This window comes from Cupressus sempervirens, chromosome 11, assembly GCF_028749045.1.
Source record: "Cupressus sempervirens isolate cs-2001-9-10 chromosome 11, ASM2874904v1, whole genome shotgun sequence".
Taxonomy (NCBI): domain Eukaryota; kingdom Viridiplantae; phylum Streptophyta; class Pinopsida; order Cupressales; family Cupressaceae; genus Cupressus; species Cupressus sempervirens.
In genome coordinates, this window is record NC_143128.1 from 167,164,785 (window position 1) to 167,184,757 (window position 19,973).

The 19,973-nt window shown below is 33.5% G+C and overlaps 2 protein-coding genes across 6 annotated transcripts in view; both read left to right on the forward strand.

Moving 5' to 3' along the window:
* LOC149528704 (uncharacterized) overlaps window positions 1–15,398 on the forward strand; it is a 167,174-nt gene extending 151,776 nt beyond the window's left edge. Inside the window, exons 8-15 of one of the 4 annotated variants that reach the window (XM_089809065.1) lie at window positions 12,666–12,731; window positions 12,858–13,061; window positions 13,168–13,246; window positions 13,340–13,458; window positions 13,562–13,726; window positions 13,818–13,900; window positions 14,021–14,290; window positions 14,392–14,920. In XM_089809065.1, coding sequence (XP_089665191.1) covers window positions 12,666–12,731; window positions 12,858–13,061; window positions 13,168–13,246; window positions 13,340–13,353 — 363 coding nt within the window. In that variant the 3' untranslated portion in view covers window positions 13,354–13,458; window positions 13,562–13,726; window positions 13,818–13,900; window positions 14,021–14,290; window positions 14,392–14,920. Of the gene's footprint in view, window positions 1–12,665; window positions 12,732–12,857; window positions 13,062–13,167; window positions 13,247–13,339; window positions 13,459–13,561; window positions 13,901–14,020; window positions 14,291–14,391; window positions 14,921–15,161 lie in introns of those variants that run through there. The other 3 variants (XM_089809063.1, XM_089809064.1, XM_089809061.1) reach the window with 3 other exon arrangements.
* A 1,625-nt stretch (window positions 15,399–17,023) lies between these two features.
* LOC149528706 (sugar transporter ERD6-like 5) lies at window positions 17,024–19,720 on the forward strand. 2 transcript variants are annotated; one of them, XM_089810757.1, is made up of 5 exons: window positions 17,024–17,581; window positions 17,684–17,746; window positions 17,832–17,891; window positions 19,061–19,132; window positions 19,253–19,720. In XM_089810757.1, the coding sequence occupies exons 2-5, from the start codon at window positions 17,690–17,692 to the stop codon at window positions 19,286–19,288; spliced, it is 225 nt and encodes a 74-aa protein (XP_089666883.1). In that variant the 5' UTR covers window positions 17,024–17,581; window positions 17,684–17,689; the 3' UTR covers window positions 19,289–19,720. The 2 variants fall into 2 exon arrangements, with proteins under 2 accessions (XP_089666883.1, XP_089666884.1); XM_089810758.1 differs by having other exon boundaries at window positions 19,061–19,105.
* The last annotated feature ends 253 nt before the right edge of the window (window positions 19,721–19,973 follow it).

Sequence of the window (19,973 nt, forward strand, 5' to 3'; positions counted from 1 at the left end):
GGAATGAACTTAGTATTAACCTTAACATCTACCCTAATAAAACCATCTTCATTGGTAGGGAATTTGATACTATATTAAATATCAATGAAGAAAAGGGTTGTAAATGAAGTAATACTAAACTATGGAAGATTCTAGTCTTGGGTTCACAATAACTTCCTTATGGACATTAAAATAGAAGATGAAATAATCACATGGGCTTAAAAAAATAAGTTAATGATAGTATTGTCAAAAAATTAGACAGGTTCTTTTTCAGAGGTAATTGGACATAATTTTGTTATCCTCTTTAAGATGATATTCTCCCTTCCTTAGGACTTGATCATTTCCCTATACAACTAAATATTTGCGATGACCTAAGAGTGCAAGGGTGTCAATTCAAGTATGAGATAATTTGACTTAAGGATGAGAATCTATCACTAATTGAATAATGGTTGGAAGAAATAAATATTAAAGGCTCTAAACTATTATTTCTAGTAAACAAACTTAAGACAATTAATAATAAACTAATAATATGGAATAAGGAATATTTTGGAACATATTTAAAGAAAAGGGAAGGGTATAAAAAAATTAGAAATACTTAACAAAATAATTATTAAGGAATAAATCCTAACATTTTTCAAAACTTAAAATCCGTTAAAATCAAACTAGAGGACATTCAAATTTCTAACAGTGTTGTTTCAAAAATGAGGCCACTTCATTGGTAATGAAGTGGTGGAAGCATTAGAGGGTCTATGAAACTATAATTGTTAGAAATAGATAATACTAAGGGGGGGGGGGGGGGGAGGTGTGCAAATCAGTATTCTATCCCACAACTAGATATTGGTAATTACTTTGCAACATGCATGATCATGTGTAGTAAAGAAAGTGAGAAATAATGGAAATCCAAACAAGCAACTCACCATAGACCCAAAAAATAATCCTTGAAATGAGCATTGAGCTCTCATTTCTGCAATGCATATTATCCTTTAACTCACTTCTCTCTTCAACCTATGCTCCAACCCCCTATACTTCACCAATTTGCACAAACGCCACCTCAAACTTCTAATGTCCCTCAATTTGCAGCATCAATCATCTCTGATAATTCATCCACCCATACACAAACCAAACAACACTATGGGAAAATTTTAGAACATACACCATAGCACTTCCCTCCCTCAAAATCCCAAATAACTTTACCTTTTCCCAAAACACTTGGTAAAGTAAAAGCATTTTCAAATACCCTTTTCCAAGTACCTTAACATACCTAGACTTTACTACAAACTTCTTTTGACCAAGTTTGACTGCCTGCACAATGTGACCCTTAAGGAGCATAAAATCTCATCAATTAATAGAGAATCCTCACTCTTCTCTCATCCTTATCACTCTAAACTGTTAGCAAAGTCATATAATGGCTAAATATGACTAAATCCCAAAGGGTTAAGACTTTGATCAAAAGCATGCAGCAAAAGCACCAAAATGCTCTTCCAAACTTCAAATAGCACCTTAACTTGCTTTCAAGTATATTTACTGATCCAATGGGCTTCTAACATAGGTAGATTCTACCCTATAAGTGGACTCCACTTTACAAGCTCAACCCTCAAATCTAGGGCATTCAAACAACTTAGATCAATCACAACTATTAGGGACTCCCTATCACCAAAAGGCCTAAAATGGAAAATACCTTTTAGATTGATAAGGACTCAACTTCTCTATCAGAAAATGGTTTCTATAGACTCAACTCAATAAGAAACTCCAACTTCAAACTTCTTCTGATACCCAACAACAAATATGTAAAGATTGTTAGTAGCATTCTACTAGGACAAATTCTAGTTTCCACTATCAAACACCCAAACCATACAAAGGACCACCCAATGTTTTTACACCTTTAAACATCCTTCAAGAACTCCTAAGAGATTCCAAAAGATCAAGAACAAACTCTGCTCCAACATCAACTTATGCCCACTTTGTGTCATAGTCCTAATTGGCTAGATTAGGCTGGGTTACAAGAAAAACATAAAAAAATGGGTTCATAGACTTGGATCAACCCCTTGAATCTCTTCCACACATTCAATTTTTCCTTCTATACCCTTCACTTGGGTCAAATCAATCAACTTGCAAGCATGATCCTTATTTTTCCTTCAAAACTAGACTAGACATAAGACAGTTCAGTCTAGGGCTTGCTGGTAAAAATAGGTGCCCTACTCCTACAACCCTAAAAATTTTCCATCTCAAATACCCCCTCATAAATTTCATTCCACAAAGTGGCATTGAAATCCCATAGTATATTTGCAAGTTAGGAGGCCATCTTACTTAAACCCTCAAATTTAGGGTAAATATGGGTAACCTTCACAAAAATTGTTATAACTTTTGTTCTAAATAAGATAAATCCTTCAAACCAATTGTAATAGAACCTCAACTCAATCCTCTATCCAACCACATGAAACTTGTACAACTAAAAATTCATACAAGCCATACAGAATTGAGAAAATAGAGAAAAAGGTAGAAATTCTAAGTTTTATTCATTAAATGTTGTTCACCTGTCCGTACAATGACCTCCTCCACTTTTGGAGACCTTAAATAAATGCCTTCCAATGGTTAAAATTTCTATTTTAATGGTTGGAATACCGTACAACCCCTTTTTTAGTTTGACAACCAAAATTGCAAAAATTGTTATTTAGCAACTTTTTGCATTTTGCAACTTTCTTGCACTTTTTGCAATTTTTTACAAACCCTTAATCCAATGGTGTCTTAATGATTCAAAACCATATAAACACACTTATCCCACCTAAAACATCCTAAAAACATCAAAATACTCAAAATCACATAAATTAAGACTCTTTGGTTACATATGGTCACCTAGTTTATAACCACACCAATGTGCCAATTGTTGGAATTATGATATATTTGTCATTAGTTACAACACTTATTTGATTCTGAATGCTTACTGAGCTCATACTAAGAATTCCTTTGGAAACCAAGCTTATGGGAAATTTAGTAGTGTTTACCAAGTTTATAATGGTTATCGAGCAGAATAGTGTTCTCCAAGTAGTTAGTGGTCATCGAGCTTCGCAGTGTTTACCGAGTGATCAAGGTAAACGAAGGACTTAGTGTTTACCAAGTAATCAAGGTAAATGAAGGACTTAGTGTTTACCAAGTGATTAAGGTAAATGAAGGACTTAGTGTTTATCGAGTGATCAAGGTAAACAAAGGACTTAGTTTTTACCGAGTAAACAAGGTAAATGAAGGAATCAGTGTTTACCAAGTGAAGAAGGTTATCAATGGATTCAATTTTCATCGAGTTACATAATATTCACTGAGTCACCAATGGTTACCGAGTTCCAAGCTACTTAGAGTGATTAGTATGGATTGTGCCTCTACTCTTACCAAGTTCATGATGATGCAGTGTATTGTAGTGGATGCCGAGTATCAAAAGGTCACCGAGTCAGTTTGAGGAACCCGAGTTTTCTACTATCTGGCCGACTCAGTAAAGATTTTTCACTTGTGTTTGGCTGACCTTGCTAGTGTAAATATCAGAATGGTATATATCATTTGAAGAGAAGCAATGTTGTATGTCATTGTTGGTAATATATTGCAATATTTTGAGAAGAAGAAAAGCAAATCAGTAGCAGAACAGAGGAATACAGCAAGGTCAACATAGATGCAAAAAAGTTATATCCATCACATCGGGTGGTCAAAGCCTAAAGGATCTTATCAGCAATCAGTTGTAACTAGATCCATTGCTTCATCCTAATAGGTGAATTAGTTTGTAAATCTTTTAAAAGGGTAGACTTAACAGTCTTTTGTAAATCTCCTAACAGAGTGCATACTTTAGTGTATGTTTGTAAATCCTCTAACAAGGTGGATCTAGCAGTCCTACTTGCTCCTAACAGGGCAGATCATCAGAAGTGATCACTATAAGCCTTAACCGGCCAACCTTATATTGCAGTATTGAAGTTTTGTGGGTATCATCCCCACCCCAGTTTTACTTTCTAATTGGAAGGTTTTTGGGTCACCAAATCAGTGTGTTCATGAGTTATGAATGTTTATTTCTTCATGCATATAGTAGATTAGATGGATAAATGGTGAATAATTTATTATGCAGAATTGATTTAAATTTTTAGAGTCACTGATTCACCCCTCCCCTCTCAGTAACCTTGTTAGTCTTGATTATTTCCATCAATTGGTATCAGAGCTTTCTAGTTCTCAAGATAAATTTTGACAGCTTGAGCAAAGATCAAGGACAATGGAGATATTCAAACTTGACAAATCTATTGAGAATGAAAAGATAGATCTAGAAATAGCCATGGCTCAACTCAAAGAAGGAAAGGAGCATCTTTCACAATCTCTGAAAAGAAGGAAGAAACTTGTAAGAAAAATGAATGATCATCAGTATATTGAAGAAAAGATTGAAGACCTTTTACCATCAAGCAGTTCAAATGAAGCTAATGAAGCAATCAAGGAACTCCTAGCAATGAATGGTTCACTGCAGGAAGAAGTAAGAAAGCTTAGAAGAGAACAAGAAATCCAATCCATCAAGCTATGTGAAATTTTGGAATAGAGAATTAAGGCAAATGAAGACTTAGAGGTAAGAAATAATCAATCCTTACAGCATGAAGATCTTTTAGGTCAACTATCTAATGCAAATGAAGAAATTATGAATCTAAGATCTGAGAATGAAAGTTTGAGAAATGATTTAATCACTAAAAGATAAATCAATACAAGCTTACAAAGTGATCTGAGATCTGAAAGACAAATCAATGAAAGTTTGGAAAATGACTTAAATGTTGAAAAGAAAGTCAATGAAAGAATGATAAAATCTCAAATAGATATCAATCAATTGAATCAGCAAAATGAGCAGAATCTTCATAGACAAAAAGGTAAAGCAGGCCTTGGATACAATGAACAAGGTGAATCTTCCAAACAGGGTACCCAAAAGAATCAAAGACCTACTTGCAATCACTGTGGTAAGTTAGGTCATACATCTAATAGATGTTCGAGCAATGGTAAAGGAAAATTCAATGGTAAATGCTACAATTGCAATCAGCATGGTCACAAAGCCAATGAATACAAAGAGAAACCAAAATTTGAAGGCAAATGTCACAAATGCAAGAAACAAGGTCACAAGGCATCTGAGTGCAGATCTAAATCATTCAATCTAGTAGAAAAAATTGTTAATGGATTATTTGGTTGGGACTACAATACTTGGTGTAGATGTCACTATTGTGGAGAATATGGACACATTGAAGTAAACTATACAAGGCATCACCTAAGGAAGAAAGATACTACTATAAGATGTTATACATGTACCATACTTGGTCATATATCTAAGAATTGCATGAGCATAGGAAGAATTGAAGATGAAAAGAAAGCCAGAGCTGACAGCATTCGAAAATAGATGAGACAACAGTGGATTCCTAAATCTACCAAGCCAAAAAATTCCAATGATGGCAATGTCACTCAAGAAGTGGGTGACTCCACCATTTCTAATTAGACTCATCAAGGAAGATCAGGGACTGCATCTTCAAGCAACATCCTAAGCAGTTCCAGAATGAAGGAGTGAAAATGGAAAATTAGTATTCCAGATATAAGACATAGTTCACTGTGATGCATCTACTGACCAAGGTTGGTTTCAGACTTAACCGAGCTAGGTCGGTAATATGAAAGGTTTTGTTTGTTTACCAAGTTGCAAGGTTTACCGAGTAAGTTGGTGACTATCTAACAAACCCTAGGTCATCTCAGCTACCTTCATACCTGAGCATTAATGATAGATTTTTCATCAAAAATGAAGAATTTGATCTCATTTTTCACCGTGAATTTAAAATATACAGAGCGAAGAAATTTCCAAGAGCACACAAGTGAGTTCAAGTGATTTGAAGGGATTTTCTAGTGAAGAATTTTTTTTACAAAATCATTCACTCACCAAGAAGAAATGGCATCTGCAAGCACCAGTAGCAGGAAGGCAAAGAGAGGCTCTAAAATGCTTGTGAAGGGAGTGGAATGGAAAGCACCTAGCTTCAAGCTCATTCTTGCCATAGCTGAATTGCTCGACCTGCATGGAGCCCAATCACAGATTCCACCAAAGGTACTACTTATAAATGACATTTGTACTCATTTCAAATGTACTACTCAAGAGATAGGGACACTAGATATGGATAATGCCCTAGCAGAGTTATGTGTGGATGGAACCCTCAAACCTAAGTTCAAACATCTAGAAACCAAAGGTTTGACCCATATCCCACACTTGCCAAGGAACTTTCAAATGAAATGGATAAGATACATTTTAGTTGTGTGCATAATGGTCAGTTATGGTTAGAGATACCCATCCTGATAACGAAAAAGATGATTCATAAGATCACGAGTTTACCTATGTTGAGAAAACCCAAAACCACTAAAACCCTAAGTTGGGATGAACTTCAGAAGTTAACCCTAGCTAAATGGGATGGCAGAGGATTGAAACTTAACAATGTATTTGATGCAGAGCTAAGATTTGGAATTCATTTAATTCAATATAAGATGTATAGTTCTAGCAGATTGAATAGTGTGCCCTGTGAGGCTGTGGACTTAGCCTATAAGGTTGTAAAGAAGAATATGGAATTTGATCTAGCAAATGTGTTGTTGAAGAAACTAAACAAAAATATGGATAGCATAAGGACTTCAAAGAACAATCCTTGTAAATTTGGTTCTTTGTTAGTTTGTTTATTTTTCTATGTACAAGAGTTTTTCCCTTCTAAAGGTACAATTGTATGGAGAAAAGATATTCCAGTTTTATATCAGATAAATGAGTTTATTGTAGAAATGGGTATAAATTTTGATGAAGTAATGGATAATTATTTTGAAGATTTCAAAGAGAGAATGAACAATAGGTTTAGAATTCCCCCTAAGCTTGTTCAAGACTATAAAGAAGATGTATGTTTCATGGTTGACTATGACAAAGTGTATATACATGCAGTCATACCCCATGTGACATGGGTAAAACCATTGCCTTATGAACTGAATATTGATGAAGCAAGAGATATTATTGAAGCACTGGTGAATGAGCCAACTATTCCCAATGTTTCAGCATTCGATACCTATGATGAGGCAAAAGAAAGAATTGAACTTGAAATCAAGCTGCCTCAGGAAATTAACAAAGGTAAGAGGAAAATTGCTAAGTTAAAAACTGATACTGGCCCTCTTATGCTTACCAAGGGAAAAGGTGATGATGAAGAAGGTGAAGAAGAAGAAGGAGGAGAAGACGGAGGAGAAGACTACCTAAGAAGAAGCTTACTACAGTATTTACCAAAAGAACCAGAAAAGGTAAGCCGTAACCTATACTAGTCAGGCCTACACCCACATTCAAGCAAAGACTCAAACTATTGGAAGAAGGAGCTAGCATCACAAATTTCAAGGCATTGAAATTTGAAACTAGAACAGATGCTGAGAAAATGTAGATTGAGGAATTTGTACTCAATAAGATGGGTAAATGGAAATACTCCCTAGACTAGATTGCCTCTCAAATATCAAAAGAACTATTGGAGAGATTGCAACTGAGATGGGGGTCAGCCACCCAAGTGATAAAAGATATTTATGAGCAATCCCTAAAGAACCTTCGACCAAGTCTCACTGGAGCAGAAGTAAAAATTGAAACGAAACACCATGAAGGTAAAATGATGATCAGATTCCACACCTATTTGATTTTGATCAAAGACATTGAGCATGTTGTAAATGATGCTGCAAACATGTGGAAAACATCTATCATCTACATAAGCCTAGTGAAGACCCAATGGAAATCAAAGATGATGACAGCGGCAATGATGATGAATTTGATAACACTCCATCCATCACAGTCTCACCAGGAGAGCTCCATGCACTGATGGAAGATAAAGAGGAAGAAGACAAGGAGGAAGAACCTAAAGAGGAAGATAATGAGGAAGATGATCTGGTGAAAATTGTAGCAGCAGTTATTGCATCTCTTCCTCACTCTCCACCTAAAACTATGACATCATCAAGGTTGGAGTCAACTTTAGCAGGTTTAATAACATCTACATCAGATCTATCATCTGCACCTGCTACATCTTAGCTCTAGGTATCATCAATGGAAGTGTCTACCACTTCAACTACCGAGTTGCATCCCTCTTCTTTAGCTACTGAGCTAGCCTCCTTAGCTCCATCATCATCAATCAGTATAGCAATAAGTTCCACAATTTTGTCAATTCCAATTTGTTCTACAATTTTGTCAACATTATCTGCATCTACTTCAAACCCAGTTAGTTCAAATACTGCATTACTGAGTGTATCACCATTTTTGGAAAGTACTCCAATTTTTGATCCTATATATACTCCTATTAGCACTCAGTCCTCAAGCATCCCAATTTTCATTGCTAGTCCTTCCATCTCTACTATTGTGTCTATTCCTAAGGTCAAACCAATCATCATAGAAGTCAATCAAAAGCAACCATTAAGACTTATGATCACTCAAAAAGAAATTCCTGAGGATATTGACTTAGATAAAGACATAGTAATTCCAAAGATTGACTATGAAAATGCAACCATTGAAGAAATGAGGTATGCTAGTCAACTAATTGAGATGAAGGCTATGCAGAAGAAGCTAAGGTCTGAAAGGGATAATGAATATAGAATAATTGAGAATGCCCAGAATATAATTACAGAAGTTGTAGGTGTTGAAGTAGATTCTACTCAACACATTTTGATTCAGTTAGAAGAGGCTATAAATAAATTCAATGAGGACACCTCTGGTCAAGAAAAGTTGATGGAGAGGCAGAAGAGAAGTTTGATAATAAGGTGCTTGAGCACATTTCTCAGTATATAGCAATAAAATAGGTTGAATTAACCACAATTTTGGCCAACATTGAAAATTCTTTTAATAATGTAACATCTCTTTTTGCTAAGCTTTGTTATGTTACCGAATATACTAAGGAGATAAGAGAGAAATTGAATAAGATAGATAAGGATCTGAAGGCAAGCGCACAAAACTTGAAGCTTGACCCCAGTTCAAGCTCATCTCATCACCTAAGGATCAAATTTTTGTCAGAGAAGCAGGAAAATTTTCTCAAAGAAGAAGGAAGGATTCGGTCTACACTGCTAGATATCCAGAACATGATTCTTCCTATCATGGACACAATGCATAAACATAATGCATACTCCAAAACATTGATCCATGACAACAATTTTTTTGTTGCAGACCATGTGATTGAACTCTCTACAGAAGTTCAAATAGCTCTATCCACATGCAAAATCTTGCAAGAGAATTGGGATAAGACTCTACAACTCATTCTCCAGGTACATTCTAAGTTTATCTCACATTTTCGTGTCTCTATGTAAATACATTATTTTATTCTTTGGCATTATTGTCAAAAACGGGGAGAAAGAGATACTCAGGAAGAAATATTGGTGAGATAAATGTACAAAAGGGACAAAGAGATATTGTGAATAAAAGTCATATAACTCATGTAAATACCTTTTGTATATTGTATGGGGGCGTTATATGTAACGAAGCCATGTATATTCAGCAGAATCAGTCATTAGTATGTCAGATGTTGTATATAATTTTGGCTCACAAGTTTTTTTGTCACTAATGCCAAAGGGTTGGATTGTTGGAATTATGATATATTTGTCATTAGTTACAACACTTATTCCATTCTAAATGCTTACCAAGCTCCTATCGAGCATTCCTTTGGAAACCAATCTTATGGGCAGTTTAGCAGTGTTTACTAAGTTCATAGTGGTTACCGAGAAGACCAATGTTCTCCAAGCAGTTAGTGGTCACCGAGCTTCGCAGTGTTTACCGAGTGATCAAGGTAAATGAAGGACTTAGTGTTTACCAAGTAATCAAGGTAAATGAAGGACTTAGTGTTTACCAAGTGATCAAGGTAAACAAAGGATTTAGTGTTTACTGAGTGATCAAGGTAAACAAAGGACTTAGTTTTTACCAAGTAAAAAAGGTAAATTAAAGAATCAGTGTTTACCAAGTGAAGAAGGTTATCAATGGATTCAATTTTCACCGAGTGAAATAATATTCACCAAGTCACCAATGGTTACCGAGTTCCAAGCTACTTAGAGTGATTAGTATGGACCGTGCCTCTACTCTTACTAAGTGCATGATGATGCAGTGTATTGTAGTGGATGTCGAGTATCAGAAGGTCACCGAGTCAGTTTGAGGAACCTGAGTTTTCTACTATCTGGCCAACTCAGTAAAGATTTGTTCACTTGTGTTTGGTTGACCTTGCCAGTATAAATATTGGAATGGTATATATCATTTGAAGAGAAGCAATGTTGTATGTCATTGTTGGTAATATATTGCAATATTTTTAGAAGAAGAAAAGAAAATCAGTAATAGAACAAAGGAATACAGCAAGGTCAACATAGATGCAGAAAAGTTATATCCATCACATTGGGTGATCAGAGCCTAAAGGATCTTATCAGCAATCAGTTGTAACTAGATCCACTGCTTCATCCTAATAGGTGAATCAATTTTTAAATCCTTTAAAAGGGTAGACTTAACAGTCTTTTGTAAATCTCCTAACAGAGTGCATACTTCAGTGTATGTTTGTAAATCATCTAACAAGGTGGATCTAGCAATCCTACTTGCTCCTAACAGGGTAGATCATCAGAAGTGATCATTGTAAGCCCTAACCAGCCAACTTTATACTACAGTATTGAAGTTTTGTGGGTATCATCCCCACCCTAGTTTTAATTTCTAATTGGAAGGTTTCTGGGTCACCACACTAATACATTTGGTACCAAATTGCAACGGCAATGCGTTTGCAATTTTTCCATCACAACCTTGTTGTCATTGCAATTGCGACGGCAAATGTATTAGTGCCAAATCAGTGTGTTCATGAGTTATGAATGTTTATTTCTTCATGCATATACTAGATTAGATGGATAAATGGTGAATAATTTATTATGCAGAATTGATTTAAAGTTTTAGAGTTACTGATTCACCCCTCCCCTCTCAGTAACCTTGTTAGTCTTGATTATTTCCAACACCAATGTACCTTACAAGTGAGTCTTTATTATAAGTATGGCCCAAACCTCTTTCCTAACAATTCTAATCTATCAAAAAACCTTGATACCATGCCTTGGAGACTCAGGTGCCTTGCACGAGACTCAATCCACCGGAAACCCCCAAAACCCCAATTTATGACTTCCAAACCCTCAATCCAAGGGTTTCTCAATCCACTTTATCTAATCAATTCCAAGAACAAATGATAGTTTTTTCTCCTTTAGATGATCATACTAAGATGGTTCAAACCATAAAATAGGTTCCTCCTTTAGACCAAAACTCTATTGCTGCTCTATACCCATGAATTCCTTCTAGGAAACCTACACTGTTTCATAACAGTCAACCAATGTTGCATTCTCCTCTACAATTAAAAGTTTAAAAGAAAATTATACTTTTTAGAAATGAAAATCCCATGAACTTTGGGCCCGTAGAATTCATGGGATGGCCATAAAGTAATAGGTCTTAGGACTGGTTACAAGTAACTAACAGAATCAACCCTTGTTTGCTTGCACTAGGCATACAAAATTCTCAAAATGAAGTGAAGTTCATTCAACAATGATTAAAATGGAATCATTAAGCCTTGATAATTCATAGATATTTCAATCCAAAAAATGATGATTTCAACAAATCAATGAAACAACAAAATGAGGATTTTACTGCTCACTATTTTTATCAATCCATATAGCCAAATCTCTATCGTACAATAGATGCATCTATGCTTTAATAGCCTTCCCCAAACTATCACAACAAACTCTTACTAGTTGGAGGCTTAGTTTAAGCCTAAAGACACTCCAAACACTAATTCCCTCCAAATATCTTTATAGTCATTTGTTTTTAAATATTTGAATTTTAAATTTAAAAAATGGTTTTAATTTTATATTCAACCCTTATTTTAATACCTAGACCTATCCCCTACCCATTCTAAACTTCTTGTAAACATAACTTAGGTTTGGACAACATTAGTCCAATCCAAACAAATTCTCGGTCCTTTAAGGACATTACAAGTATGACTTCCAGTCCTTTTAGGACATTACAAAATAAACTCATCTGATTATATTTTTTTCTTATGAAAACCATTATAGCTTTTAATTCTAGTCCACTTGTATTGTTTGGATACATCCTTGTCCTACTCACTCCTCTGGTCTTCATGGTATATTTTGGTGTCTTCATAGGATGATCTTGGTTCCCCTGCACCACTAATTAGACCTGCAAATTTTCCATTTTGAAAATATTTCAAAAAAAACTCAAGAAGATACCTATTAAGTTGTGGTAGGATGTGGATTGTTTGATATAAAGAAAGTATGCATAGGTATGCACTATCAACTAATTATATACAATGGAAAGAAAAGCATCAAAGTAAAAGATTTGCTATGTACATTGATGGGAGACCAAAAGAAACAAGTAATATTGTAGGTTTTATAAATAGTACATGACCTTCCTCAACTAGTAAGCAACCCAATTGCATATTTGAGGTGCGTGAGGTGAATGAAGTTTTTGTTTGTGCAATAAAATCAATAAGTGCAGGGGAAGAACTGCTAATAGATTACCATTTAAATTGCATAGATACAAACAAAGTTACTATCATGAGGGTTGTAAGTAATATATACCATTTTTTTAATAAGTGTTTTTTTGTTGTCTATTGCTTTCAGTTAACTGAGGTTTTTATGTTTGATCTTTGTGACAGGATGATATGGATCCAACAGATGATAGAGGCCACAAGGATGCTACTCCCACCCATTCTTTAGCAAGGGTAAAACTTATTGAAATTATACAAATTACATATTTAAAAAATATTATATTATTATGTTATTTTATTTATGGTTTTTGATTTTTTAATATAGTTTTACTGATATTCCTCTCAAAATCTAATGTTTAGGATAAGGGAAAAGCACCTGCAGTAAGTACAGAGCCACTAGCTACCCCTTCTGATGATGATATTGCAAAAACTCCCAATGTAACAATAATGTTGAAGAAAAAAATTAATTTAGAAATAATGATAATTTTGGATGAAGCAAATATTTCATCTGAGGAGATGATGAAGAGGATATTTGATTTGAGAGTGCAAGCTCGTCATTATGAAGTAAGCAGTAATGAATCTTTAGTTATAAAAAAAGTTCAATAAAGATTTATATTTTATAATATTTCATGTTGTGAAGTAAAATATTTAATATGTGTTCTTGTTACAGGATTTTTTGGCAATTGATCCAGAACCTGGGCCAGGACAATGCAGTGAGGTCGGTAGTAGCAGAGCTTCGACTATCACTGGTAAAACAATCTTTTAGTTGACAAGTTACAAGGAACTTTTTATTTCAAACATTCAAAAACTTCTTAAGTTAACTCTTACTTTTATTATTTCAGAATTTCTTTGCTAACAATGTATTGTTCAAGTCATCAAGTGCAAGAGAATCCTAGGAGGTCAACTGACGTCCATACAAGATTGTCAACTACAATGTTGGCAACAAGGGGACGTCTAACTGGTAAATTCTTTTTTTGCTATATTTGATTTTGTGTTAATTATGAGTTGATAATTTGTACTTTTATCTTGGGTGCATCACGTACTGGATTTTTTTTTTGTGGTAGGAGATGCACCATCTACTATTGCAGATATAGATCATAGTGCATGTATTGGTGATAATTCACCATCATTTCCTGGAGCTACCCATGTTTCTAGAACGAGAGCTATGCAGACATCATTGTTGATTGACAATGATGAATCGATGCCTTTAAAATGTCATAAGATTCTAGGTACTTTAAATAATTATTTTTTATATTGTAATATGCATTTACCTATTCATAAGAAGCTTTGGATTGATTATCCCATGACATTTTTTGCCAGTAATGATACATTTTATAGGAAGCTTTATGACCTTACACTACAAATATTTGGGCCCACCATACATACAAGGTGGAACATCATAAGTAAACTAATTTTATCCCACTATTTTTTTTTCATATCATTAATTGGTGCAACATTTTTCCTTTCATTCGGATCTTTTCTTTACTAGCTATATCTAACAATTTTGTGTTTTTTCTTAAAAGGTGGAGCTTTCAAGATAAAAAATTAAAATATCATCTCATCAAAGATTTAGAGCATGAGTTTGGTAATAATATTTTTGATCATAAGAAAATGTTACAAAAAGCTTGCAAACATCTTAATGTTGTGAGGGACTCATATAGAAAGAGTCTCATCCTAAACTTGAAGTACAAGCATCCTCCATTTATTTTAGTGAGGGAATGGAATGAGCTAATTTTGGATGCAAAGGAGAAAGGGGATGATTGAAGAGAAATTACACCAACAAGTGCGAGAAGGTATGCAATAGTATTAACTACTAGTACATTAATGTAATAATGCACTAATTAGTACTGATATTTATATCTATATCATCTAACATATTTCAAACTTTTTATAGGTTGCAAGACACATCAAAGGAAACAAAGGTCAAGCTAGAAAAGGTTGGGCAACACAAACTTGGCTCTGAGGGATATTCTAAAATCAAAGCACAAGTTTTAAGTAGTAGTAAATGAATTGCAAAGAAAATTTATTTATAAAATGCAAATAACTTTCTTAATTAATAAAAAAATGCAGAGCACTGATTTTAATCTAGAGGCCACAGATGAACACAAAAGAATTACCTTCAAGCAAGGCTATGTAGTCATGGCTGAACCCCTATGGCAAGCTTCCATGGCACCAACCAAATAGTCTTCTGCATCATGTGCACAAGTAAATATGCCAAAAAATATATTAGAAATTGAATACTTGAGCAACAATCTCTTTGATAATAATATGCATGACATTGCAATGCAGCCTATTAATTGTGACACAGATCATACGCTGCATCATGAAGCCCCTGATGTGCATCATACTATCCATGGAGGTTCTCATTTGTTATTTAAAACTAATTATATAATTATTAATACAATTTAACATCTTTAATTGAACTTGGTGTAACATTTTTGTGTATATTTTAGAGAATATAGAATCATGTGATGCTAAATGAGTGTCAGATGATGTTTAGACTGATCAACAAGTAGCTCATGTCACACATTTAGGTAAAGAAAATCTATGTTTTGTTCTTTTAAATTAATTTTTTGATCTATAGTTCTTTTACTTAAATAAAAACTCGTAATTCACTAATATAAAATACTATGAATTTAACTCATGAAGTACTTATTATTGCAGCAGACCCCCTTTGGTGCAGCAGCCTCATGTTCCTCAAGAGATGAGGAGGAGACATGCATTGCAATTAGAACTAGTAGAGGAGGGAGATGACGAGGACATTGGTATTCCTCTTAGAAATTTCATGAAAAAAAAAAAAGAAAGAAAGCCAAAAAGAAATGATTGTTGTGTGTTAATGACTTATTCATGAATGTTGTGTGTTTTCATGAATGTTGTGTGTTAATGAATTTTATGTGTTAATGAATTTTATCATGTGATTATAATGATTGAATGTTATATTTCAAGAATGGATGATGATTGAATGTTATTAAATGTTAATGGGGAATTTAGAGTGATGTGGGGGGGGGATGTAAATGAGCTTCCACCTTCATGTGGTTGGCCTTGTCTAGTAGAGAATATTAAACTATTCTCAAAACCAAGTGAAGCTCAAACTTTAAAGATAAGCTTATAGTTAATAGTGACAACCAATTAGCAATTCCAAATGAAGTTCTTCGTTATAGGTACCTTTTTAGTTTTTAAAGCACAATATCATGTTTTAATATTGTGTAGTTTTTTTCTTAAGTCAAAGTGTTCTTTACTATAAGAACATAATTTATGACCATTTTAGTAACTATTCTAACATCGCTTTATGACAAATCCTATTTTGGAAAAGATGATGATAAGTGGTGTTGTCTATTCCTTGAGAGATTGGATTGCACGGGTCTATATCTTAAAATCATTTGCATGTGGTAGAAATGCATACTTACAACCATTTCATTCTACATTTAAAAACATTGATGACACTCTAGACACAAAATAATGCTAAGTATGGAGATAAGTATTCATAAACAAGATGGTGAGAAAGATAAGTATTCATGAACAAGGTGGTGAGAAAGATGGTGAGAAAGTGAGTATTTTGGGTGAGTAGTACTCTCTAATCACATGTTTTCTACTTCTTCGAAGATTGGTTTTTTATACTCTTATGGTCAAATTGGTACATTTTTGTGTTTGTAGGATGGAGAAAGTAGACATTAAGTCTGCAAGTAGCCAGTTCAAGATTGTGGGTATAGTGTTGTATGTTTCTGGAGCCATGGCCATGAGCTTCCTGCATGGTCTTGCTATAAGCCAGCTCTAACCTTCATCAGACCCTACCTCAAAAAACATCAATTCCCTAACTTTCTACATGAGAAGAATCCAGACAAAACTGTCACTAGATGCATTTACCTCTTAATAGTTGTGACAATCATGCCAGCTACCATGATTATACATGTGGAAGCTAAGATCAAATATTATTATGTTTCATGATTAAACATCACATACTAAGACTTGTTTTCTAAACTAAAAGTATTAAATAGTCAAAATTGTCTTGTTTTCCACACTCAATTTTCATATTAATGTGAGATGTTTTAAAATGACCATCTAAGAACTGTTTAATATCTTATTTAAAAAACCCTACATGTTTGAAATGTGGTGCTCTTTCTAATACATTTGTTGTCAATGCATTTAGGCAAAGGTTAGTTGTAATAAACATTTTAAAGAAGCATTACAAGCTCTTAGGGGAAGCCAATGTGATTTGTCATATGAAGAACCTAAAATCTTGGTGCATATATTTGTTTGTTCTAGAAATATACATATTTTTCTTTCACCAGTATCAACTAGATCAGCTTCCAATTTCAATTTAAGCTAAAATTTGAGTAAAATTTTTGAGCTAATTAGTTCCAATGAAGACGTTAAAAAAAATAGTTGATTGTGCTGATATTAGGTTATCAATCTATTGAATATATTATACAAGAATATATAGAGGAGTTGGAAAATCTTCCCAAGACCAAAATACTTGATTTGTTTCACTGAAACTATGCTACTATTGTCATTGTAAGCAATATACTCAATGATTTGTTGGTTCTCCATAATTTATCTACTCATCTATAGTTCCTTCCAATAATCCATTCATCATTTACAACTTCATAATATGTATTGTACTTGATGAAATTTTGTTTTTTGAATCTTAATTATTTATCTAGTCATCCTTTAAAACTTAACAATTGTATTTTCTATATCAAGTTGGTGTTGGCCTAGTGGTATGCCAATAAATCGATGGAATCAATGGTGTTATATTTTATGCCTATGCAATCTTTGAGGCTACTGGTGAGAAGCTACATAAGGATATTAGATGTTTCTCTTTCATTTCTTCTGATATAAATGTGTTCTTTTTTTATTTAGATGTAATATAATTGTTCTGAATAGATAAAGTGGGATAGGGTTCAAAACCATACAGTAAAGAAACAAAAAGATCATAAAAGGTAATATCAACTCGAAACTACAGGCAAAAGGAATTCATAAGAGGTCAAAAGAATTTTGGACTTTAATGTAATATAATTAATTTGGACTTCGTTGTAGGCTATTCTTCAGGTTGGACAACATCAGTTGCAATTGCTATAGTTCAGGTGCCAACAATGGTCAATTCTAGATAATAATATCTTATTTAGTTCCTCTCAATGATCAAACACGTTTGTCTTACTTATTAATTGGAAAGTGGTACTTGGCAGGTGCTAATGACAGCACTAGGTGCATTTTTAATGGACAAATCTAGTAGGAGATCGCTTCTAATGGTATGAGTTAGGTCTTGAATATAGACTATTATAAGGACATTTACTGTGTATTAATTTGAACAATAATAAAGAAAAATTTCTTCAGATTACTGCAAGAGGAATGAGTATCAGTTGCCTTATTGTTGGATTTTCATTCTACATACTGGTAATTACACTTTCCTGTCATTATAACACTTTATGTCCACTAACTCAATTTAATGGGATTTAATTTCATTTACCTAATGCTCCTGCAAAAGAAAGTAGCCATTTCTCTTGTTAAATCATCTAAGACTATAAAGGGAATGCCATTGTTGTGTCAATGTGTTTAAAAATGGAACTATTGTTGACAAGCATATATTTTCTACTTAATAATTGAGTTTTAATGTTACTTTTCTTATAATTGAGTTCTAATATTATCACCTTGTCTTTTCTAGATCATTGTTTCAATAATGCATTATAGAGTATGAAACATGTTCTTACAATCCATCGTCAAGATTTTTTTTTTAATTCATTATATTGATGGGTGTTTGAACTCTTTGAAAAAATTTACTATAGACCAAGAGAGTAAGACTATCTAATTTGTTTTCAAATTCAGTTATTTTTATCATTTTTTCCTATCAATATTTTAGATCATGTTCTATGATCTATGATCACAACTTTCGTGTTCTCTAACTTCTTATCTTGATCATGATAGATAATGGAGTATGTGCCATTTCCATAATGTCTTAACTCATAAATATTGATGTAAAAGAGATTTATAAAGTCATATCAAAATCTTCAAAATTCATTAAATTCTGAGAAAAATAGTGTACACTAAGTAAACTAATTATAAACAAAATCTTTATTCGCTCTGAATTTTCATTTTTTGAGTTGATTGTGTATTTTTGTAAACTCAAAATTAGAAATCATAGCTTTATCTATCACCATAACTTTTCTCTTTTCTAGCTCATTATCTTTTCTGATCCATTATAAACTTGACCATACTCATATGAAAAAGTCTTGATTTGTATCTTAAATTGGAAAGCTTGTAGACTTGATTGTAGGTATCTTCAAAATTATATTTATGGTCTAGCATGACTTTTTGTTTCTTTTCAAGCTCACTATACTAAATGATACATCATGGCAATTCTCTTTTTCACTAATTCAATGTCTAGATTATAGATTCTAAAATATGAATTGCAAAGTCGATGCAAAAATGTTATACCCGATCAAATTGAACTGTCCTCATTCTATTTGTTTTGTTTTGGTGTTTATTTTATAGGAAGAGTATTTGAGGTCATTCAATATGATGACATTCTAACTTGAGTCTTTTCAAAACTTTTTTAAATTAACCAGGTAAAAATGAAGCTTAAACGCCACCAAAAGAAAATTATAGGCTTGGTATTTTCACACACTTTGAATGTATTGGTATCTTCTGGGGCCAATGCCTAGATTTGTCTTCATTTTGTATATCCATTGCCCTCTCATTTTGTACATTCACATGTTTATAGATTCAAATTACTAAATGTTTGGCCAATGTTCTAGCAGATTTGTTTCTGGAGCATTGATAGATGGGAGAAGTGAAATTCAAAAATTTTACAAGTGTAGATAGGAAGATCATCACCACCAATTGGGGATACAAGAGTACAGTTCCATAATGATCAAGTTTACTTGTTGGTTATTCACAAGAGCCAGCTTGCTATTTATGATGCTTCTAAGTTTAACCATTTGCATTATGCAAGTCTTTGTCAGCAATTTAGTAAGTGATAATGATATAAGCTACCTTCTCTATATGAGTGTAAACTGATATCATATTTGTTTGTATTGTAGTGCACACCTCATGATTCTCTATATGCTCCCATTTCAAGTGTGGTATATTCATGTGATAGCCTTCTCGTAGTTGTAGGCTATTGTGATGGTGTTGTTAGAGTATTTGATGCAGAGAGCTTGAGGCCATGCCATCATATTGCACCTTCTAAATATTTAGCTTCAGGCATGAATTGGTAAGTTGGCCCAGGGAGGTAAAAGTTATGTTATGTATGGATAAACAAATCCCCAAGTAATTTATGATTTAACTCAAAATGTATCCTTTGATTATTCATGTAGTGTTATATATATATATATATATATATATATATATATATATATATATATATATATATCTTCAAGAGCATGGTGCTTCTTTGTGCATAAGTTTGAGCTTTTAGAGAAAATCATTCACTTATGAACATTCCATCAAAGATGATGTATACTGAGGATATGGCTTTTC